Here is a 12,656-nt window from a genome sequence, read left to right as displayed (position 1 = left end):
TCACATTTCCAGATGACAGGTGAAAAGGTTCACACTAATCAATAGCACACAGTACATTAAGCAGGTGCAGAAGTGATAAAAGTCAGAATCTACTTTCCAGGCTGAAATGACCAGTTATAATCAGAAGCCAGATCCACAAATTAAAACTTAAGAAGTTGTTAGAGATCCTCATCCAAATCTGTTTCCTGACTCAGGAACATCCCTAGTTATTCACTGAAGAAGACTTTACAAAATTTCATTCTTTTTTTTAGGCTGCAATTGTCTTTTACGCTAATACAGTAGCTTATGTTGTATAATGCGTTTATCTAATGAACAAAAACAAAAAACAGGATTCTCAGAATTGTTTTAACTACATTGAGAAATATTGCAAAAATCCTTGGTCTCGTTTCTTTTCATCTATAGTATATAAGAAATACTATTTTGTTTCTTTAATATTTTTATGAAAAAAAAACATTAATAACACATCTGTTGCAAGGAATCAGATTGTTTATGCTAAGGAAATAAAACATTTGTTAAAATTCATATGAAGATATAAAAATAAGAATTAGATCGCTTCTTGTGCTGAAAATTGCAGCGTCTAAGTTAACTTTTACCTAGCTCAAAAACCTTTGACAACTGATTAAAGTGAGAATATAGAGATACTTTAACAAATTCTGAGTATAGTATAAGTGGGCTTCTTCATGAGTTACCAAGCTCCACAAAATTCTGTTTAGCAGGTAACCTTCACAATAGTGTATCACTCACAGTGGTGTACCAAACAATGGACCCACTGATAATCAAAGAATATAGACAACTTCTACATCTTGAAAAAGTATTTTTCACCTTGCCTGTTATTAAGCTGAAATAAGACTGTCAATGAACAGTTCCATAGTTTTTTACTCCCTTACAAACAAGTTTGAAGCTATTCTGTCACTACTTTTACTTCTGCTGGCCTTGAACCTGATTCGAATAGGCAGGAAATACAACAAGCCAATCAGTTGACCTTCCGTCTGACCAACAAACTTTTAAAAATCACAAGATCGTGTCTTTCCTGTATATTGCTGCACTCTTGAACTAAGAAAAATCCTTTCTCCCCATTCCACACAAAAGAAAAAAAGAAATGAAATTGCCAGCACCACCCCTTCCACATTTTCAATGTGTGCTGCATGCATTTGCAAACCAACAACAACAACAAAATTGATACAGAGAAAGCCACCCTGCTGAGAAAGCATCATCAGGCAGTTTCTATTAAAAAGCCTCTGCAAGCTGTGATGTCAGATGTTAAGAGGAGAGAAGATGCTATTTTTACAATGAAGAAGTTTTCACTGTAGCTGTTTATGTCTGTAAATATATTGTGTACTGTAAGTATACCGACTGTAGTATACAGCCAGTCTAGGTTTATATGCATGTAATTACCTGAGCACAAAGGCTGGGAGCAGAATGGAGAGTGCAATTCGGAGCATGTTGCTTATATATTAAATCAAGCTCAGTTTTTCTATAAGTTCACGAGTAAATATTTTAAGAGCAATATATTATATAAAGAAGAAGTTTTGTATATGCTAACAGTTGCAAGAGCATTATATGGTTTTTACTGGAAAAGTCATTTGATTCCCTTCTTTGGAAAAATGATTATCCAAGTCATTGGAACATGTTTGAATATCCAAGCTGAACTTTCTTACTGAAAACTAATCCTGACATAGAATTTAATTTAAAGCAGAAATCATTCCTGGACTATTTTATCTGAATTTCATGCAAGGTTCTTGTTTAGCTCTTTCCACCCACTTCAATAACAGTTTTAAAACTTCCATCAAAAAAATTCTATATTTTATTTTCTTCTTTTTAATTTTAATTGTTCTAATTATCTCTTTCTACATTTCTTTTTTTTTAATCTATGTGCATTGTATAATATCTAATTCTCATTTTTTGCATCAGTTATCCTCCATAATGAGTAATTTTCCTCACCTAGAGTCTATTTTACCATATCCTTTCATCAAAGCCAGACAGAGTGACTTTGCAGAATGAGATTGGCAGGATTTACATTAAATAAATAAATATAAATAAACTAAATAAATAAATCTTTTCTCATACTTGCCAATTGCATAAATCCATGTATTTTTTGACACTCTGTAATATTATTAGTTTTATTCTGTAGCAAAAGCTTCCACAAAGATTTTCCTTATATTCACTTTCATTCTGAAGGGAAATTAATCTGTCTTCTTTTTCATACAAAACTGATACTTTTCTCCCCCCACAGTTATTCTGCTTTTTCTCTATTTTATTTCATTTCCTATATTTGATTCGATGATGATTTTTTTCAAGATCCATTCCTGATGCTACCAAATAATAAATTATTCCATATTCAGAACCTATAATCTATTGTCTTTCTTGTATCCTTCACTTCTTTTCTCAATACTTCATCATAAATAATTGGATCAAAAGTTTTTGATTAATTCCTTTTCCACAATAATGCACAAATAAACTTATGCTTAAAGCACCCAGGCTCTTTTCTCAGCAGATGCTCACCAGTTGCTATTCATAGTCCTTCATGGGTCTCCAAATGCTAGTTACACTTTTTGTACAGTCCTGCCTTCTTCCCATCATCCATTCATCTCATCAAACAGAATAATGAATGTTGTACAATTTTTTATAAAATTGTGCAATCTTTTTCATAAACCACAAAATCTTTTTAAGTTTTCCTTGATACCATTCACTAATACAGGGGGAAAATCCTAGCAGTTCGGACCAGTTCGGGCAAACCGCTAGGGATTATGGGCATCAGTTTGCTGAACTGATAGTAATTACCTCTCCTTGGCCCCGCCCATGCCCAGCTGGTCGCCGCTCAACTCTTCCGGCTGCTCGATATTCCACAGAATTCAATGTTAAATGCAGCAGAGAGAATGCTAGCTTTTCTCCCTCCATTCAGAATGGAGCTTGTCACTTTAAGGTAGTCCCCAGGAGGGAGGGGGCCAGGAGGGAACCATAAAGGAAGCAGCAGCTCCATTGTGAATGGAGGGAGAAAAGTTAGCATTTTCTCCGCCACAGAATTCAATGTTAAATGCAGCTGAGAGACTGCTAACTTTTCTCCCTTCATTCAGAATAGAGCTGCTGCGGCCTGTCCCTTTTAAGGTAGTCCCCAGGAGAGAGGAGACGGGGTGGGAGCAGCTGGAATGGAGCCATTTTTGTGAAAGGCAGGAAAATGGGGAAGGGGATTTTCCTGCCTGTCATCCATTCCTCAATCTCAGCACAGACTGAGGGAAGGATAGTAGGCAGGAATATTCCCCTCCCCATTTTCCTGCCATTCGTGACAAGGAGTGGCTGGGAGGGCAGGGGCCAGTGAGGAGATGTGAGTGATGTTGAGTTGGCCACACCCACCCAGTCACATGACCTCCCCCCAACAAGCCACACACACAGAACCAGTAGGGGATTTTTTAAAATTTCACCCCTGCACTAATGTATACCTACATAATAATAATATTATTATATTAATATAATAATAATATATAATAATGTATCCACCTACAAAACATAAATAATAATAATTATTATTTTAATTCTGCTCCCTTGCATCTAATTTATCAATTGCACAAAATTAGAATACTTTCGTTCAGATGTATTATGTCCTTCCCCTTTTTCTTATTTTCACAAGAGGCAGCAGATCTGTTTTTATTTTATTTCATTTCATTTGTTAATTCATGCTATTTACCATTTATTCTTCTTATAATTCAAGTCATTATTTACCATATGCCATGGCTGTCACCATATGGGTCCATAGGCATTGGCTTCTGTTGTCTATCAAGGCTTAGATCAATCAAAACTTTAACATAACATACATTTATTAAGGAAGAGAACATCCTGTGACATAAATAAATTTGTATTACTAATTCACTTCAATAACAAAAATAATAGAATATTATTTTTTCTCCTCATACCCAGTAGATGTTTAGGACATCTGCAGACATTTGTCTTCCTAGCTTGTGGTGAAGGAGAATATAGTATAGTGTGAGAATAATGTATTTATAACAAGACTTCCTATGGATTTTGAAATTTAGAGTCAAATGATAGGGAAAAATGAGAGCCAATTTATTTCGCAGAAAACACAAATTTATAAATCCGCTATAGTATTTCATCATTCGGTAAAACTAGAGTAAGTAAGTTGCAGATCAAAGAACTGACTTTAATAGCTTTAAACTTCTTTCTGGAGTCAACTTCTGGGCTAAATATGTCTTATTAATACTCATTTTACAGGGTGAGAATTAATCAGTGGGCATCCTGTTAATAATTTCTATGCATGTAGGAAATATTCCACAGGGAAATTGAATGAAGAAACCCTGTGGAAGATGGGCAGCACACAGTTCAAAATAAGATCACCATTTAATAATGCATGTGACAAATTCTTACAGAATATTTAATCAAATTACTGAAATACTTTATTCTAATAGCCCCCAAGCAGCAGCTACATTAAATAGAATTCCAAAATCAATCAATATAATAATCATTCCCAAAACCTATTCTAAAGAGACTCTTAAAAACTCTTTTCTCATGATTACACTACAGCGCTCTTCATGTAAAATGGTGTATCATAAATCCACAATGGGAAATGCATACAAAGACTATCTCTGTCACTTAATTTTGTGAATAACTTATGGACACTCCAATAGAGATTTCAGAGGTAGAAAATGTTTCTACGAATGGAAATAAGAAACCATCAAATACTGTACCCTCAATCCCCTCTTCAACCTATTTTAGAGATGTATGTGTGCTTGTGTGGAGGCTAAAGATATGAATGAGAGTGGACAGAGACTCAAATAATGATTCGTTCCAGTCATAACTCTGCAGTTGTACAGAGGTAGAACATGCAGAGTGAGGCCAATCCAGATTTTCATTTAGATGTTGACTATATTGCAGCTTGTTTTATGAGCCGGATACGGAGGTGATGGGGAAAAAATATATCCCAAGCTACATTCATAAAGAGAAATGTAAGGATTTCTAAAAGTTAATTTGTAACAAACAAACAAAAATATTAAAAATATTTATAAAAATATAACCCTTTTTGTGAGAATGAAGTCTAACTATAGAGGAAATCCCCAATTAGAAATTAATATGTTCTTGGGGTGCTGGAGCATTGAAATAACCCAGACAAATGAAAGGAAATGGGAAGGGGAAAAATCACTGATTCTACATTTCCCCATTGTTGCACCAATCAATTGGGAGAAGGAAAAGGAATGTTTGAAACTGTAGCTGTTTTCAAAAACGGTGTGCTTTGAAGGAAATAGGCAGATTTTCTTTTTTTAAATCCTAGCAGTCTCAGAAAACACATAAGTACATATCTTCTCAATTTTTACGGTTTTCACAGATAATCTTAGATCATTTCTGATTCAATATGAAGTTAAGTGGCACTGTGGAAAAACTGCATGACATTTGCCTATTTACTGGTTTATTCACATTCTCTTTCAAGAAAACCTATCACTTATAAATTGGTATTTTCTCTATTTTATCCTGCAGACTGATTTGCATCAATGTAACCAAATGGTCAGAAAAATGCTATTTAATTGCTAAACTTACTATTATTACAATAAAAAAATGAGGTGATTAGGAAACAAAGTAAAATGGCAATTTCCATCAAGGATCTTGGGCAATCTTGGACAATAAAGGTGATATGAAAGACTATTCCAACCACCAAACCACAGCCTTGATACAACATGTAAGTAAAATTTTGTTGAAGATAATCCAACAATGTTTGAAACCAACCGCCAACAGAGAACTGCCTTATGTACAATCAGAATTTCGGAAAGGAAGAGGGACACATGATCATATTGCCAATCTACATTGGACAATGGAAAAAGCAAAAGAATACCAAAAAGATCTCTACGGGTGCTTCATTGACTACACAAAAGCCTTTGACTGTGTTGACCATGACAAACTCTGGAAATGCCCCAAAGAACTGGGAATATCACCATACCACATCCAGCTCATTCAGTCACTGTACTCTAATTAGGAAGCCACTGTAAGAACCATATAGGGAGGCACAAAATGGTTCAGAATTGGAAAAGGCTGCCTATTGTTATCTATACCAGTCAACATGTACACAGAAATAGTTATGAAAAATGCACATTTGGAGTAATCTACCGTTGGGGTTAAAATTGGTAGTTGGAATATCAACACCCTCCAATGTACAGGTGATACAACATTGCTCACGAAAAGCAAGGGGGATCTGGAGTGGTTAATCCTGAGAGTCAAAGATGAAAGTGAAAAATTTGGACTACATCTTAACATCAAGAAAAACAAAGATAATAAGAACTGCAGTGAACACATAGGTCAGAGTGCAGATCAACAATGAGATCATCAAAACAGTAAAATAATTCATCTTCCTGGGCTCTAAAATTGACCAAAGTGGTGACTGGAGCCCTGAGATCAGAAGACATATAGCACTTGGAAGAACTGCAATGTCTGGCATAAAGAACATTTGGAAGAGTAAAGACATCAGTCTCACAACCAAATGCAGATTAGTTAACACAGTATTTTTTCCAGTTGTTATTTATGGCTGACTTATACTCTGAAAAAGATAGGAGAAGGGTGGATGCCTTTGAACTGTGGTGCTGGAGGTGATTATTATACACCCCATGGACTGCAAAAATAAGAAACAAAGAAATCCTAGACTGAACCTCACCAAAAATATCACATGAAGCCAAGATCGCCAAACAGAGGCTGTCATACTTTGGTCATGTCATGTGAGCTGACTCACTCAAAAAGTCAATCATTTTGGGATTGATCAGCGGAAAAAGGAGAAGTACTCATAAAAAAATGACACCGGGATGACCATGGCAGATCTGAAGGAGGTGATGTGAAACCGAGTGCTGATCTGTGAGAGCTGAAAACAACTGAATGGCTGATGACATCTTGGGCAATCAAGAATAAATAATATGTGAACAATAAAAGGAGTATCAATGTTAGATTCCCTTTTGCAAATTACAATCATTACAGACTCTTATACAGGTTTAGTACCTTTATAAACTTATGACTTTCTACTTCTGAAAAGAAGGTTAGGGACTTTTGACACCTTCACTTGTCCTATAGAATTCTGAGGAGATAGATATCTTTATTCATAAAGAGAATTTAAATGCCCTTAACATTGTGAGATATCAAAACATTGTGATTTAAATGCTTTCTGGTTCTATAATTTTCTTAAAACAGTGACATAGCTTTTGACCATTAACTAGACACTTCATATGTCAGGTAATTTTTTGTATCTCTGAAAGTGCAGATTCATTTTTATTGTTAATAAGCATTAAAATATTGACAGAATATGTGTGCTTACATACGCTGGAAGTTACAGGCAACAGCTTGAGATAGCTTGAGAAGCAACAGTGAGATGTTCTGGATGCTCACCATAGATATTAAATTTGGGAGCATCAGCTGTAGTTCTATCACATGGCAAGTTTGAGTTTGTTTCACAATCCCTCAAGTAAAGTCTTGTGAATCATAAGCATGCCTATCTATTTGTGCTCTTATATTCAAGGTAAAGGTAAAAGTAAAGGTAAAGGTTCCCCTGCACATATGTGCTAGTCATTGCCGACTCTAGGGGGCAGTGCTCATCTCCGTTTCAAAGCTGAAGAGCCAGCGCTGTCTGAAGACGTCTCCGTGGTCATGTGTCCAGCATGACTCAACACCAAAGGCGCACGGAACGCTGTTATCTTCCCACCAAAGTGGTCCCTATTTTTTCTACTTGCATTTTTACGTGCTTTCGAAACTGCTAGGCTGGCAGAAGCTGGGACAAGTAACGGGAGCTCACCCCATTACACGGCAGCACTAGGGATTCGAACCGCCGAGCTGCCGACCTTTCGATCGACAAGCTCAACGTCCTAGCCCCTGAGCCACCGCGTCCCTTCAAAGCAAGTGGCAATATTATTCATGTAGTATATGAATACAAAATCAGAAAGAAATATCAGGTATGAGGCCAGCGCAACTAACAATGGGATCTCTCTCAGGCCTCAAATATGGCAAGATTTACTAGGGCAAGCTCACCCTTTCATCAGAACTATAACAAGCTTAATCGTTTTAATGTCAAACTGGAATAGCTAAAGGAATATTAGGTATGTTTGCTGCCTTGGGATGATTAATATTTTAAACAGGTAGAATAAAAATCTGGTTGATTTCTTTTGATTTACACTGATATATAAAACCCAGCATCTTTCACTCTTCGAATGTTTTAAATTGTTATTAATACCTTATATATATGGGGGTTCCTCAAATGTAAACACATAAAAGACTTTTTTTTTTTTTACCAAGGTGTCTTGGCATGGAATCTGCTTCTAGTTTTTTAATTGCTATACAAATAAGTTAATCAAGAACATAAAGAACTCAGATAATTTGATGATTTATTTTGGGTGCTCCTTTTGAGAGGAAGTCAGACTTGTTCTCCAATTTACACCATTATAGTTCTGTAAAAAAATGGCAATCATAAAAATAGAAAAGTTGTCCTTTTAGTCAATAACTCACTGATGTTTTGAATCCCCCCCTTCTATCTCTCTTGGGGAAAAATAATCATTGAGCCATAGAAAATAAAGGCTGAGAGGACTTACAGTTCATGTAGTCTAGTTCCCTACTCAGTGTAGTACAAGGCAGTATGAAATAATTTCTTTCTCTCCTTCAGTTTTATTACCAAATATAAGATCACAACTAGGTATTTCTAAAAACAAATTTGCCTTAATTATTTTCCCACCAGAATGCCCCTGTTATGTAGCTAGAAAAATTGCTTCAGGATAACCAAATCAAGTTCTTAATCCATATAGCACAATTCTATCTACTTAAACTGGCATGATAAAGAACTTTAAAAGCTTTGCTAGTTCTGGAGTCTAATATTGTTTTATTAAAAATGCAAAGGATTGAAGTTGAAACTGAAGTTCAGCATATCATATGCTCTACAACCGAGTCATGGTTCTTTTTTCACAACATTCCTTCATTCACTCGGTTTATATAGCCGTGGGTCCTGCCAGCCAACAGTCTTTAGCCAGTGAGACCTGGAACATGTCCCATCTGCTGGATTGGGTGAGATAAATAGTAAAAATTGATATATCATTTTGCTCATGCTATATAGTGAGCTTCAGAAATACATTACGCACATGAAACTCACCAAGTTGTATATATTAAGCTCTATCACATCAAAGTAATGGCAGTTTTGAATCCAATCAAAACAGCTTATTCTTGTCAACATAAAGTCATAAATGCAAGACAAGAACAATACTTTGAAATTTTGTTATTTTTTTAATTTTTGAGCACGGCACAGCTTAACAGCATAGATTGCCCTACTAATTCATGGAGTATAAATTAAAACAATAAAGGGGAGAGAGAGAAATCATTGTTTAAAGTTGATTGCCATAAAACTTTGTTATGTAGAAATTCACAGTCAGTTTTACATACCATAAATGCCTGTTGAGATACATGGGAAAGCCTGTAAGACAAAAAAAAAAAGATATATGTATATATACATTAGATATTTTTTAGAAGCACTTATCACAGACAATGATTTAGTACAAGGAAGCTATAGCTGCTTAATATGAAGAAATATCTACATTTAAGTCATCTTCATGAAATATATCCCAATCTACTGATAGAAGTAGTCGTTCTAGAAATCAGAAAGTCATTGCAAATTTTCTTTCAAAATTGAAGGAGAGCAAATAAGCTCTCAGCGCAGCACTTTAGAGAAAAAGTTAAACTTTTAGTACCTTGCTAAATGTGAAAAATGAGGTCTGGAGAATGTGTGCTTTTAATGAAATTGTCTACAATAACTAATAAGCTTTTAGTATAATTACAAAATTATGGATTTGTCAGCCTTTAGATGAAACTCACCTGAAGCCAATGTCATTTGCTAAGAAACTATGGTAGTGTTTTTCTTTCACAGCATAAACCATTTAGTACTTAATAGGAATACAGTAGGAATGTAGTAGATATATAATTTGATTTTCAGCAATCTTTCTGAAGACATTCTTATACTCAAGATATATTTATTTATCTGGTTGTATACTGCCTTCTTATTCCAAAGGACAGCTTTCTCTCATATACTTTTTTTTCCCATAGCTATGATTCTGTGAGATGAAGTAGACTGAGGTGAAGTGTCCCTTCAATTATTTCTTCTTCTTCTTCTTTGCATGGTCAGCTGCGTCTCCAGGGCGCAGGCCCACGGCTGGCATATCTTTGTTGATGGTATCTTGCCATCTCTGTTTTGGATGCCCGTGAGATCGCTGGCCATTCACTTCTAGTTGATAGGCAGTTTTGACCATGGTGGAAGGTGCTACTCTCTGGACATGACCATACCAGAAGAGTCGGCCTTCTCTCATCTTCTCTATAATTGGTGCCAAACCAAAATGCTGTTGAATGTTGTCATCTGTGATGTGGTCAAGAAGAGAAATGCCCGATACCCAATGGAGCATTTGCATTTCCATGGCATGGAGATAGCTTTCAGTCCCTGTTGATGCTGCCCAGCATTTAATGTCATACAGTGTAACAGGACAGATGGATGTCTTGTCTTGATTATTTGTTTTGTCTTGTCTTGATGATTAATTCCTATTAATCACTTCAGAAGATAATTTATTTATTTTATTTATTTATTTATCACATTTGTATACTGCCCTATCTCCCTAGGGACTCATAATAATAGCCTTATCAGCCAGGTTCAACAGGTTTCACATATTAGGAAAAAGTTGGTAGAAAGGAAGAAGGAGTTTGAAAGCTGCGGCCTACCACCAATGGCTGGAAGGCTGTGTTAATGGTTTAGGCATATACTTAGAAGTTATATACTTCTTCATTTTAGTGTCGTTTTAGTTTTGCCTGATGAAGACAGCATGATGTTTTTCTGTGGTCCATGATATGTTATTTATTATTTTATTATTCATATTTAAACTGCTAATTTTATTACTGTTTTTGAGGTTTGCAAGCTGCTCAGAATCAGACATGGATGGAGTAGCATATCAACTTAGTAAAAAAAATATCAATACAGTTAGAAAATAATTTTTTAAACCATTTTGGAGAAATATAAGAAACTGACTTTGATTTAACTGAAGCTACTGACGGAAGTATGACTGGAGAATATCCAACTTCATATATTTTAATAATAAAAAAAGACTTCTATATGTATTCCTAATCCACTCTAATTCGCAGGAAAGCTAAAACAAACTTTATGTCTTAGTTTTAATTCAGCACTTTAAGAAACTTCATTCAAATGCACTAAACATCTGTGTAAGCTACCAATGTAAATTTGAGCCAGTTAGAGCATTAATGATTCCTGGCATTGCATTCTGTTTGGTTTTGTGCTGACTTCAATATTGGTAAGATATTAATTTTACCCAATTTATGATTGTATTTTTAAGATCTGGTTGAAGTTTTGTATGCATTACACTATAAATGGCACCACAGTACATCTAGGGTGGTTAATGAATACAAAGAAAGATTAGAATCCAATGACAGGCAACAGCACATGATTTATATTACTTTGTTTCAGGAATACTGTTTATCTGAACCACATTTTTACCTAAGCTAAACTTTGTATTCTGTCTAGTACACTTCACATATGGCTATGCTGTAGATGCAAAAAAAACAAAATGGATTATTATGTTGACAATATAACTGTCTATCTGCACAGTAATTCACTTTGTTTTCTCTCCATATACCTATATGTCATGTTAGCATGGCTCACTGAGACATAAATTAACCAACTACATTTTAGCCAACCGTAATGTGCAACGCTAACTCATGTGGATAGTTTACAGTTTAGTTTGTTGCATGAATCTATAAAACAGGGTAAATCTTGTACTCTAAACACACCATAACTAAACTCAACAGCAGAAAAATGGAGGGGAAGTCTTCCCCATCCTTCATTTTCTCCCTAACTAAGGAAGATACGCTGTTTTCTTCTTCTTACTCTAAAGAAATGAAGGCACCTTTTTCCTCGGAGCACCTTATATTCAAGGTGGAGTTTTAATAACAATGCAAATTTCTCTTTTTCCTCTGTGGTCTTCAAAATGTAAGGCCTTTCCTTCATGACTCACTGTAAATAAGTAATTTTGTTGTTTGACATAAGATAGCATAAACCTATCCTCCGTTACAGATTTTTTTTCCCCCTGAATTTTATGCATTTTTAAGTGTGGGTTGTTATGTAGCCTAGACACCTTGAAAACCTCACCAAATTTTGAAGAAAATATATATTTGGGGAAAAGAAAGATTATAGGCTGTCATGCTGAAAAACAGCCTGGGGCAGAGGTAGAGATGGCAAATGAAATTCAATATCCTAAAAATTTAAACAAAGATATATTAAACTGAAAACTTTGTTGAAAATCGCACTTGTTATTATGATTTTAGCATCAAGTAGAAAGGATTTGTCACAGTCTAACACTGATTAACATCTTCATAAATTATTTGGGTGTGGGAGGTGAATGTGGAGTTTCAAAAAAAGTACAGATGGCACAGCTAAAGAATTCAGCAAACCCGTTACAACATGTAAGAATCTACAAGTATACAACAATATACTGACATTTCTAAAAGAGTATTTATGTTCTAAAGTCATAAACCAAAATATTTTCCATCACATGGAAAATTAGGATCAATACAAATTGAATGACAATACAACAATTTAATTTTAATAATAAAAGAATGCTGTCTTGACTATTCATAAAGACGTGGCACAT

The 12,656-nt window shown here is 35.1% G+C and overlaps 1 protein-coding gene across 1 annotated transcript in view; it reads right to left on the bottom strand.

Annotated features, from left to right (window-relative positions):
* MACROD2 (mono-ADP ribosylhydrolase 2) overlaps positions 1 to 12,656 on the bottom strand; it is a 1,239,845-nt gene that overhangs the window by 536,583 nt on the left and 690,606 nt on the right. The window contains exon 6 of the mRNA XM_058180509.1: positions 9,397 to 9,427. Within this exon, the coding sequence (XP_058036492.1) occupies positions 9,397 to 9,427 (31 nt within the window). The remainder of the gene's footprint in view (positions 1 to 9,396; positions 9,428 to 12,656) is intronic.

The sequence above is a fragment of the Ahaetulla prasina genome, chromosome 1 (assembly GCF_028640845.1).
Source record: "Ahaetulla prasina isolate Xishuangbanna chromosome 1, ASM2864084v1, whole genome shotgun sequence".
Lineage (NCBI taxonomy): Eukaryota > Metazoa > Chordata > Lepidosauria > Squamata > Colubridae > Ahaetulla > Ahaetulla prasina.
This window is presented reverse-complemented; position numbering and strand designations above follow the sequence as displayed.